Here is a 12,503-nt window from a genome sequence, read left to right on the forward strand (position 1 = left end):
CCATTTTTTTATTTTGGCCCACTGTGTATTTCAGTTTGACCCCCCTGCTTTACACTGTAATGTGTTTTATTATAAAGTGTCTGACCTTGACTATCCTGAATTGTATCCGTGCAAAGTTTGTCACTAGAGAGATGTTTTCACATTCCTCTGCTGAAGGGGGAGATGTTTATGTTCTATCTAATGTTTCTAACATACAAAGTAGATTTGGTACTTCACATATTCACTTGGTAATTTGTTTTTTTCTACAACACCTAATTATTTATTTTGTTATAATACGTTTTTGTTTAAACACTGATATTGTTTTCATTTTAATTAATTGTATTTAATGAGAGCATGTTAAACAGAAGTGGCCCGAGAATCAGTCCTTGGGGAACTCCTCTCAACTCAGTACTGAGTATGTAAGTCGCTTTGGATAAAAGCGTCTAACAAGTGACGTGTAATGTAATGTAATGTTATTATAATAAGATATGTATACATCTTCAGAACTTTTACAGGCTGTGTATTTTTGTATTTGGTAAATTGTGTTTATTTCTTTAAAAAAATATATTATCTTTAATATTTGTTTCTGTTTTTTATGCATACTTCTTGTTAAACATTAAGCTGTCTTTGGCTCTTTTTCTGCTGGAACAAATGTACATTTCCCCTCTGTGGGACGAGTAAAGGTATTCTGATTCTGTTTCTGATATATATTTGTTTATATTAAAATGTTTACACAATTTTATATGTAAACATTTTTATTTTATTCTTTATAATAAGATAATTTGACATAATTTATAGAATAACAACAATGCAAAAGCAGTATTATGCTTCAGAAACTTGTTTAACCCTTAGATGCACGAGTGACTGGATCCTACACTCTTCCATAAGTGGGTCAAAAAGGACCCGTATTAGAATAATATGTGTTTTTATGCAATTTTTGTCATTTTGGTTAAGAAAAAATCACTTGTATAATATTTAGTATCATATTTTGGTTTACACTAGAAATATTTTATATAAAAAAAAAAAAGTTTAATTTTTTTTTTTACATTTTGTAAAAAAAGCAAAATTCTTGACCCACTTATGGAAGCTTGGGGTAGAAATACAAAAACTACAATTTCTTAAAACGTATACAATTTAAAATTAGAATGGCATGATATCCAAAACATGTTTTTTGGAGGAATAGCTGGAATATGAAATGATAAAAAAAATGTAATTACAAAGATACTCTAAGAAAACCACCTCACCGGGTCAAAAAGACCCACTTATGCATCTAAGGGTAAAAGCATTTATAAGGATATAAGTTGTGATTAAAGAACCATCAGTGCAGCGTTCATGTAAGTGTGTGACCGCAGCAGATAGGAGAACGTATTATTACACACATAAATATGCATGCACACACACAGTCTATATAACAAAGACTTATGGGGGGTTACAAATTGTTTGAGTTCAAGAGTAAACACACACTGAGATCATTTTTCTTTACCGGACCACCAAGGAGGGGCTAATAGTTATCACATAACTTAGTAATTATATATGACACATTTATTAGAATATATCACATTTCAGCTCTCTTCTATTCTTACGATGCTTGGGTGAAAATGCAGCCGCAGCAGCATCTGGGCCCACAGCTGGTGTCACTTCAGCAGCTGAGAGGAGCGAATAAAACACAGAAAGTGATGAGTTCAGGTGTCTGAGTTATTTATTTTCTCCTCAGTTTAATGGTGTTCATGAGGGGATGGTCAAAAAGTCACATAAGGACATAAAAAGCCTTCATTCAAGCCTTTATGTAGTAAAAGACATCGCATTTGTTATTTATTCAATGTGATGATTGGGCTTTTTTTTTGCCTTGCTTTGCTTTGCTTCACTTTTCTTTTATTATTTCGATTTGCTGTTACCTGCTTTAGGGTGCTTCCATATTGCTTTATTATGTGTTGGTACTTTGGTTAGAGAGTCATTTGCTATAATTTTGGATAATTTCCCCAGCTTTATCAACCTTTAAATGCCAAAGGAACTTTTTTAAAGTTCTGAATTCACTGCTATTAAGAACTGCTATTATTTAGATTATCAATACATGATACGTTTATCCAAATAATGCATTTTTGGGAATTTAAGGATGATGTTTGGAGCTGTATTAAACTGCTGGCAGTATGAGAGCGGCCGGTTGTCAATAAACATGACATGTCAACAATGTTTAAACTATTACTCAATGTCAGAAGGGTACCCACAGGTCAGCACTGGTAGTCTAACAATAGGGTGTCAAATGATAAATATAATTTATATTACGAGAGCCACAAATTAGCTAGCTAACATTTGCTAGCTTGATATGTTGGTAGCTAGGTATTTATATTTTGAAAAAAGAACATATATGGATAATAATAATAAAAACATTTAAAAGAGAAGGGCATTTTAACTTTATTATTAAAATGATGTGTAATTAATTTATTAGAATGTGAAAAGCCCGAAACCAATCCTTGACAGTCAGATCACAAATCTCCTAGCAACAGCAGCCGGTGATGGACTGTGTGTGAAAAATGTCAAAAAATATATCACCATGTACAAAAAGAGCCATCAAAAATCGAGCAGTAAAAAGATCTGTTGTCTTTTTACCCCTTATTTTCTTTTTAGTTGTATTTTATAAGCAGCCTGTTTTTAATCTTTTCAGGAATATTGTTTCTACAAGTTGCTTTTTTCCACATTGAATAACCCTAAACATGCTGGACTTCTCTCATGCATGATTGTGCTTCTGCAGCTTTGAATATTAAACTATTTCTCAGATGCTTCTCCCTTTGGCTCCTGGCTGTTGGTCGACCTGCTGCAGGGGGGGATTGATGCCGCCGCCTCCAGTTTTAATATCGCTCATTAAGATTAATTATCCCATGTGAATGTACAGTCATTCAAACTGCCTGTCTCATTATGCCTAGAGATGTATTATTGCCTTGCTCTCATTATCTCCCTCAGTGTCCCGGCTTGTTTCCTTTATTGCTTTCATTGCACACACACACACACACACACACGCATGCACGCACGCACGCACGCACGCACAAACACACACACACACACACACACACAAACACATACACACACACCACAGTCTAAGGTCATGTTTCATGGTTAAAAACGCCTCATTTTGCACGAGAATGTATTTTCTACTTTTACCATCTGATACAACTGGTTTACATGCAATTAGTGAACAACTATGTACAGCCTGATTTTTCTGAGTGACACTTACGCCCACCATCTGACAGTCTGCCTGTTAGAAATTATAAAGTAAAATCCTCAGCAAAGTGTTATTTGAGAATAGTTTATCCTCAGCGACTCATCATAGGAGCCTCGTGTGAAGCATGCCGACTCTGAAAGGGATTCAATAACAACAGTTACCACAATTTAGGTCTCAGCAAACTCATTAGTGTGGTCAATTCTACATGCCTCACTTCCTTTGGTCGTCACCTATAGAGCAGTGCAATGATTAGATTATTACAGATGATAATCTCTGGGGCAAACCATGTTTATGTTACTCACACGTTTTGTTCAGCAGGATAGTCTCCACATATTCACAACACTTTAGGATTTTTGAAGTAAAAAGCTAACGTTAGGCTACAAAGGAACTACAGCACGGTCACATGACTTCACGTCACCACCGCTAAGCTAAAGTCGGCTAATGTTGGGCGTGATGACGTTTAGTCGTCTCATTTAGACACTTTTTAGCAACCTACGTTTTTAATGCACCAGTGGGGTATTTACTGATGTATTTTGTGTTGTAGAATACAATTCTCCTCAGCTTGTGTTAAACACAGACCTTATTTTTTAAAGGTCACCTATTATGCAAAATCCACGTTTTCTCTGTGTGAAGAGATTCTGAAAGTTTCAGGAAAAAAGATTCGCTCACTTTTTGTCCTGATCCATTTATATAAAAATCTGTTCAGATCAGATTTTATCCACTTCATGATGTCAATAGCTGCTTTCACACCCAGTACTTTGCCGTACTTAGTTCTCAGTATTTAGTCCCGCCGAACTCTTTAGTCCCGGAACTGTCCTAGTAAATCGCGTTCAAGTCCCTGGGGCAGGATTAGGCAAATGAAGCCGCTGACGTCACTTCTTCTTCTTCTGCTTTGGGTTTCCTGGCAGACCGCAAACCACTTCACGGCGTATACTGCCACCCGAAGTCCCGGAGCCCCCAGGACTCCTGGACTTTGGGTGGCAGTAAATCGCGACTCGAAGCCCCGGGTAAATCGCCAGAAGCGCCGACACCTCCTCATCACTCCACCGCTCCCACGTTTTATTTTGTGTTGCCATAAGTTAGTCTCTCTCCGTTTGTGCGCTGGGCTAATGCTAATAATGCTAATGCAGGCAAATTAAATGGCGGCTTCACAAAACCTTTCTGAGTTTTACGGGGCGTGGTTTGCAATTCTATCAGCCAATCAGAAATGTGAACCTTTTCCTCCCCAGGAAAGTACCACCTCTCTAGCAGGGACTGAAAAGGCGGTGAAAAGATTTGCATGAACTAAGTTCTATTTCCAGATCTTTTTGGTGTGAAAGCAAAATCCCAAGAACTATCGGTACTATTCCTGGGAAAAGTACTCCGGTGTGAAAGCGCCTATTGGCTTGTGTAACCATTAGCCAATCACCAACCAAGGTAACCCCCCCACCTTATCACCTGAATCTCCTCCTAGAGCACCAATAGGCGCGTTCACACCAAGTACTTTTCCCACAAAGTTTCCTGAGAACTACGATTTAGTTGCGTTCACACCAAAAAGTCCCAGGAACTAAATTAGTTCTAGAGAACCTTTTTTACCCCTTTTTCTGTCCCTGCTAGAGAGCAGGGACTTTCGTGGGAGAAAAAGGTTCCTGTGTCTGATTGGCTGGGCGGAATGCAAACCACGCCCCGTAAAACTCCCCAATTTTTTTTTGAAGCCGCCATTTTATTATCCTCGCATTGCATTATTAGCATTAGCATTAGCCCAGCGCAAAAACGCAGAGACTAATTTATGACAACTCAAAATAAAACATGGGAGCGGTGGAGATGAGGAGGTGTCGGCGTTCTGGCCGTTTAATCGGAAAGCTACTCCCCCCGGTCGGGGATTTTGGGCAGCAGTATACGCCGTGAAGTTGTTTGCGGCCTGCCAGTAAATCCAAAGCAGAAGAAGAAGAAGTGACGTCAGCGGCTTCATTTGCCTAATCCACCTCCTGGAACTAATTTCCGGTGTGAACGCGATCTGTACTTAGTTCATGAGAACTAAAGACTTCTCAAGAACCTTTGTGGGAAAAGTACTTGGTGTGAACGCACCTATTGAGTTATTTTTAAACAAATATCTCTCAGAGGGGCGTGGGGAGGGGCTCCTTATTTTCATCTAAAGTAACAGACAGAGAATCAGCACTTTGGAAACAGGGCTGAAACAGAGGGGATTATGGGTAATGCTGCAATGATCTGTTTGGTATTTCGAGCATGTTTTGTATATATCCGAGACCTATAATATATTGATGAAAAACACCTTTAAAAACCATTGACTTCTAGTGTGGTCAAATGATCATAATTTCCAGGTTTTAGGATTCATTACCCATTACTTCACCAATGATGACGTTGAGCTAGCTAATAGATCATCATCTAAGGGCACAGCAGAAGGACACAAGGCAGTGCACTAAGCAAAGTACCGAATCAGGACACAGCCAATACGGAGTGCTGAATGTACAGTACAATATTCCTGATTCATCAATGGTTATTAGTCATTACTTCCAGCAAGCCGTTTCATCCAGTTGGCTGATTAATCTCATCTGTCTCCAGAACTGAGACATTTAGAGCAGAAGAATCCAGATTTCATGCTGATGTAAGACAGTCACATCATCATAATGTAAAGCACACACACACACCTGCTTAACATTTATGAAATGTGCGACTATAAATCATATGCAATTTGCCATTTGAATTATTGCAGCTGCAGCAAATCATGCAGACGAATCCCACACTGGAACAATCCCAACTCTAACACGAGGAACAAGAAGAGGCAGAAACTATATTACAATGACGAATGTTGGTTTGAATATAAAACGGCCGAGTGTTAACAAATGTATGCAGGTAACTAAAGGATTACTGTTGACTTGCGGTTTATGAAAATGACACCAGTGTTGGTGATTTGAGATCCGCTGTGCCATGACCTCCCTATCGTTGGTACTGATATTGTAGAATAAAACAGCCATCATGTCTCTGTTATAGTCCTTTAGTGTGTTTCTGCTGACGAGGTCCTACAGCAAGATTGCCTCTTGCAGGAAGATATCATTTATGCTTTGACTTTATTATGCTGTAACAGTAAATAACACATGATATATGAAAGGTGGGAACACAGCCGGGTTTATTTCTGACCATATCTTTGGGTTGTGAAGTACATTTCAGATATCAGCGGCAATTTAAGTGGTTTTTTTTATGCCACGCTAGCAATGCTGGTCCATCGCTTTGGTTCAAATGTGAATATCTCGACAATTGTTTTGATGAATTGGCATGAACTTTGGTCGAGACATTCATGTTCTACGAAACAAATTATCTAAAGATATACTAACTATGGATGGCATTAATTTGGCCTCCAGTGAGACTGTAAGGAATCTTGGTGTTATATTTGATCAGGATTTATCCTTTAACACCCACATAAAATCAATTTCAAGGACCGCCTACTTCCATCTACGTAACATTGCAAAAATCAGGCATATCTTGCCTCAAAACGATGCAGAGAAACTAGTCCATGCATTTGTTACTTCAAGGCTGGATTATTGTAACTCCTTATTATCAGGGTGTACCAAGAAGTCAGTCAAGTCGCTTCAGCTGATTCAAAATGCTGCAGCTCGTGTACTAACCAGAGTTAGGAAAAGGGACCACATTACTCCTGTTCTGGCTGGATCTTGAGTCCTGGATCGCGAGTCGTGGCTGTGGTCCTGGATCATAAGTCCTGGATGGATATCCTCGTGGATTCATCTTCCTATTGCATGCATTTCCAAACATTTGGACTACCTATGTTGTAAATGTATTATCTCTTCGATTTACACACGGCATCTATTGCACGTCTGTCCGTCCTGGGAGAGGGATCCCTCCTCTGTTGCTCTCCCTGAGGTTTCTCCCATGTTCCCCTTTAAACTGTGGGTTTTCTCCGGAAGTGTTTCCTTGTACGATGTGAGGGTCTAAGGACAGAGGGTGTCGTATTGTCATACTGATATTCTGTACAAACTGTGAAGTCCACTGAGACAAATGTAACATTTGTGATATTGGGCTATATAAATAAACATTGATTGATTGATTGATTGATTGATTGATTGATTGATTGATTGATTGATTGATTGATTGATGTTCCTCTAAATAGGAATCTTACTGACTCTCAGGATCCTATGACTTTTGCAAATGTTATCGTCATGTGGCTTACATATGTGTTTTTAAGTGAAAAGTCTCATTTAAATATGGTGGATATCAGCGTCTGTACTCTTTAAATGGATTTAACTTTTAGTGTTTTTCTGTCTTTTGTTATTTTTATTTGATAAAGTAGTATTTGAATAAGGAAAATCAGCCTCCTTTTTGCATTTATTACTTCCAATGTATCTTACTACATCACTTTTTACATCAGTTTATTCCCCACTTATGAATGCTCACTAGAGAAGGGTTGGAGGATTGAGAGAATATTTAAGTCCAGTCTGTCCTCTTTTGTATATTTTGTTCATGAGACACAGCAGAAACATCAGAGATATGAAGCCTGGTTCATTAGTTGTGCGTTTTGGTTTGATTTGTGACAGGATGCTGGGCTCCATCAGGCGGCTGCACACGGGCGTCGCTGAGCGAGACTTCTGACAGGTGGTGTCACTCCTACGCGCCGCGAGCCGCTCAACCAGGCGGTGCAGATGGTGCGCAGCGAGCCGTGTGCCAACAGTGGTTGCTTTGGAGACACGGATAAAAAAAAACATATTCCTTCGTCACTTGTAGCACTTGACTTCATCTACACTGAAAATGAAACGATGATTTGTATTAAAGGTTTTATGTCAACAAATTTCACATAACTGTTTTAGGAAAGTTGAAAGCAATTTGATTAAAGGTCACCTACTATGCAAAATCCACTTTTTCATGTTTCTTCTACATCAACATGTGTCCCCTCTGTGGAAAGAGATTCTGAAAGTTTCAGGAAAAAAGATTCTCTCTCTTTTTGTCCTGATCCATTTATATAAAAACCTGTCTGAAAATGAGCTGATTTTGGCCTCTTTATGATGTCATAATGATTTTTTGGCTTGTGTAACCAAGGTAACCCCCCCCCCACACACACACACCTTCTCACCTGAATCTCCTCCTAGAGCACCATTGTGTTCTTTGTAACCAAATATCTCACAAAGGGGCGTGGGGAGGGGCGCCTTATTTTCATCTAAAGTAACAGACAGAGAATCAGCACTTTGGAAACAGGGCTGAAACAGAGGGGATTATGGGTAATGCTGCAATGATCTGTTTGGTGTTTGGAGCCAAACACTTCAGAGACATGTTTTGTATATATCTGAGACCTATAATATATTGATGAAATCCAGTATAATAGGGGACCTTTAAGTTCAACCAAAAAATGTTTAAACCTAAGACAGTTATGTGAAATCTCTTGAAATAGTACATTTACTTAAAGTCAACGTTTCAGTTTTTGTTATTATATTTACAACACAAATAGGAAAATATATTGTTGTGTGAAGTAGGACCAAAAAAATCACTGAGCATCACACTGCTGACAACAAAGGCTTGTAATTCATGTGAACTGAAGACAAAATGTGTAGTTACAGTATGTACATTACATTTCACAAAGAACCAAGAATGGATGGAAATCATCAAATCAACGAGACGGTCCAACATCCGGTGTCCAAGAAAAAAGAAATCTGCATGTGAATTGAATACCTTATTCACAAAATCAATAAAAGATTGAGACAGACAAGTCCTGAAAGCACATAGAGTGAAATAGTGTAAACTGATAAGATAATACATGTTACTATAAAAGTATTGGGAATAAACGCTCATGTCACAGAAAAATGTTCTACTTGTGGTTGGATATATGACATTGAACACTGAAATGTAACAGGTAACGAGTGACTGTAAATGCCAAATAAGTGGTTTGATATTTTGGGGAATACTCTCGTTCACTTTCTCATTAGAAGTAAGACAATTAATGTGAAGCTACAACCATAGATATATATAAACACTAGATGGCTCAAGGGGGAGTTGCCAGCGTAGCTCACCGGTGGCCATCTTGCCACAGTCAACAACTACTGCTACAGCTGTTGTAAGGTGAGTGATCTGCACACAAATACTCTTAACTCGCTGAAATCTTGTCTGATTTACAAACGGTTTGGTTTATTACAAATGTTATTAACATGGCTATGATACAGGAGAAAACAAGACATGTTGAAAAATAAATTCATGATTATAATTATAATTATGCAGTATCATAACTACATCTTTGATGTTTATAACAAACCAAACCGTTTGAAAATTGGTTGAACATTGAGCAATCTATGGTTATTTCAATAGTGCACCATAGACATAATGTTATGAATGAGTGAGCTGCCTGTGGCAAGATGGCCGCCATGTGGCAACGTCGGTCTCCATTGGCCAGCAAAGCGGGTGAGTAATCTAGTGTTTATATATATATATCTATGGCTACAACCAGCAGCAGATTTGCTTAGCTTAGCATAAACACTGTAAACAGAGGGAAACAGCTAGCCTGGCTCTGTGCAAATTCCCAAATCGTAGAAGTGTTAAAAAGGACATGTACTGGAAATCTCTTTGTTCGGCCAAGAAATAGCTATTGCACGTTTTACATTTGTGTTTATGAGTTTACCAAATGGGATTAAAAAGGTTGAAAGTTAGCTTTAGATGTTTCATTAGGCCATAAACTGGCTATATCTTTCCCCTTGTTTCCAACCTTTATGCTAAGCTAAGGAAAAAGCTAACTGACTGAAATTCATCGTAAGAACGCGAAGAAGAATATTTCCAAAAATGTCAAAAAGAATCCCTTATTATTATTGGCTGTGGATGACAGAACAACACCTCAACAAGGAGGAGAAGTTTATAAAATGCTGGTATGGATTTCATCCGCTTTGAAATCAAAGTTACTGTTGGACAACTGAACTCAGTGTTTAACCCCGACTGGAGCAAAGACTCAGCAGTACCGGTGTCCACTACAAAATAACCTGAAAACAGTCAATGACTCCAAAACGAATTAAAGTAAGACTTCAAGATTTTAGGGAATACGCAAAAATGTTTTCCCTTGCCTTCACTTTTTATGCTAGGCTAAGCTCAGCTAATTGACTGCTGGCATTAGACCTCCTTTCCTGTAATTTAACATGATGAGGTATGTTTGTAGGGGGGGATAATAGGTGGAGGCAGATCAAGAAAATTGCTACCATTCTTCTCATCTAACTCTCTGCAAGAAAGGGAATAAGCAAAATTTCCCAAAATGGTGAACAATCGTTTCAATCTAGTTTCGTTGCAAATCATTCCATAAACTCAGTCTATGCTTACATGATAATATTTCTCCTTGTGCAGATTGACAGGCGACTGTAATAAGAGTAAAGTAATTATCAGAGTCTTCATCAGCTGTCTTGTCCATTAGCAAAACATTGAATTACAGCGACCCCATAACCTAAAGCAGTAAGTATAAGCAGTAAATTCTCTCTCATAAATAATACCGCAAAGACATACAATGTCCCAGCTCTTCATAGAGCAGAGATGCAGTTCAGTAAAGTCTTTGTAAAATGCATCTTGTAGTTAAATCCTTGTGATTGTGAATCTGTCTCTTTCATCAAAGTCTCGCTATGATAAAAAAAAAGTTTAATATTATGTTCTTCACTTAAAGAAATGACACAGACGTGTGTTTAAAAAAAAAACACCAGTGCATTAGTTGACATAGTAAAGCCAGTAGATGACGTTGAAGAGGGAAAAGCTGAAGGGGAATATTATCCGTGACATTCTGTCGATAGCGTTCACATCCGTCAGGTCTGGGATTTTGATTTTGAGCTGAGAGGTTCTTCTCTGCAGACGCGTTCTCCTCGGATGTACGTTCCTCTCCAGGCTGGAGCGCGGTTCGCTCAGCTTCCTGTTCTGGACCCCAGAGTTGTCGAACACCATGGAGGAAGAGTTGTGGGTCTCGCACACCCTGGTGGTGATCTCATTCCCTCCCACCTCGTTGTGGATCTCCAAGGTTGTCAGTAAAATGTTCCCCTGGGAGTCGACCTGAGCACAACAGATAGGAGCGTAGTTAAAAAATGAGGCTGCGGTGACTAATGACACATGTGCAGCGAGCGTCGAGCCGCCGCCATCTCGCAGGCTGACGGATTACGGCCTCCAGAACCAGGTTTCCTGTCCCAAAGTTAAATCACTTATAAGCTCAAGGTTGGCTGTAATACTAATGTCATGACAGCTACTGCTTCCCACACAAAAACACACTGAAAAACATCTATAAATCATTCAGACATGGTGGCAATAATAGAAGCACAATATGTACACAGTCATCGAACAGCGTGGTTACGAGACATGAGAGGAAGTGACAAGGTGAATATTTATTTACTTACTCTTACTAGTCCTTTTCTACGCTAAGGCCCATATCAGACCTCATGTTAATGTTGGACTGGGAGATAGTTTGAATAAAAAGATATGATAGTTTATCGTCTGTCAATGGAATCTTATAGTCGTGATTCGGTTTCATTGATCAATTGATAAAAACAATGATTTGATAGTGAATTCACCAATGTATAGTTTACGGGCAAAAGTCAAACTCAGTAAATACTTTCATTCTTATTTGCTTGTGTGAAAAAGTCTACTTTATTTAGCTAAGATTGTATTCCTATGGCGCTGTGGATAAGATTAGATTGAAATAATTGCAATTTTTAATTACAATTCTATCCCCTTTTATAATACAGCTAGCTGCGACTTTACTTAAAGTGGACCTATCATGCTATATCTGAATAATATAGTGTAGGACCATACCTATATAAGGCATATTTATACTTTTAATTTTACAAAATACCAAACAGATCATGCATTTTAGCCATTCCTCATTTCGCTCAATTTAACACTGTCTTTGCATGGGCTGATTCTGTGAGAACAGCACCATCTACAGGCCTGGCATATGTACTACAGCGTCTCCAGCGCTTTCCAACGGCAATGTCCGTGGCTGTCTCCTCCTGATTGGTGGAGTTGGACCAATAGCCGTAGCGCCACTTCTGTGACGTCATAGAAGTGTTCAAATCTGGATCAGTCTGTATCAGATCCGTTGCAGCCCCTTTTTAAGAGATTTGGGTATGGAGGAAAATACAGAGGGTTGTGTTTTCTGACACTTGGTGAGTTCCCTGGAACACCGGGGACACATATTCATGTATAAAAGACGTACAAAGTGCATTTTGCATGAAAGGTCACCTTTAAATAATAATAATAATAATAATAATAATAATAATAATAATAATAATAATAATAATAATAATAATAATAATAATAATAATAATAATAATAAAACTGCAAACATATTTCATGTTTT

The 12,503-nt window shown here is 38.4% G+C and overlaps 1 protein-coding gene across 1 annotated transcript in view; it reads right to left on the reverse strand.

Annotated features, from left to right (window-relative positions):
• Positions 1–9,695: 9,695 nt before the first annotated feature.
• The window catches only part of gabrb3 (gamma-aminobutyric acid type A receptor subunit beta3), a gene marked incomplete at its 5' end in the record, with an annotated part of 62,049 nt that continues 59,241 nt past the window's right edge, over positions 9,696–12,503 (reverse strand). The window contains one exon of the mRNA XM_079684163.1: positions 9,696–11,203. Within this exon, the coding sequence (XP_079540289.1) occupies positions 10,868–11,203 (336 nt within the window). The 3' untranslated portion in view covers positions 9,696–10,867. The remainder of the gene's footprint in view (positions 11,204–12,503) is intronic.

This window comes from Notothenia rossii (genome assembly GCF_949606895.1).
Source record: "Notothenia rossii genome assembly, chromosome: 1".
Lineage (NCBI taxonomy): Eukaryota > Metazoa > Chordata > Actinopteri > Perciformes > Nototheniidae > Notothenia > Notothenia rossii.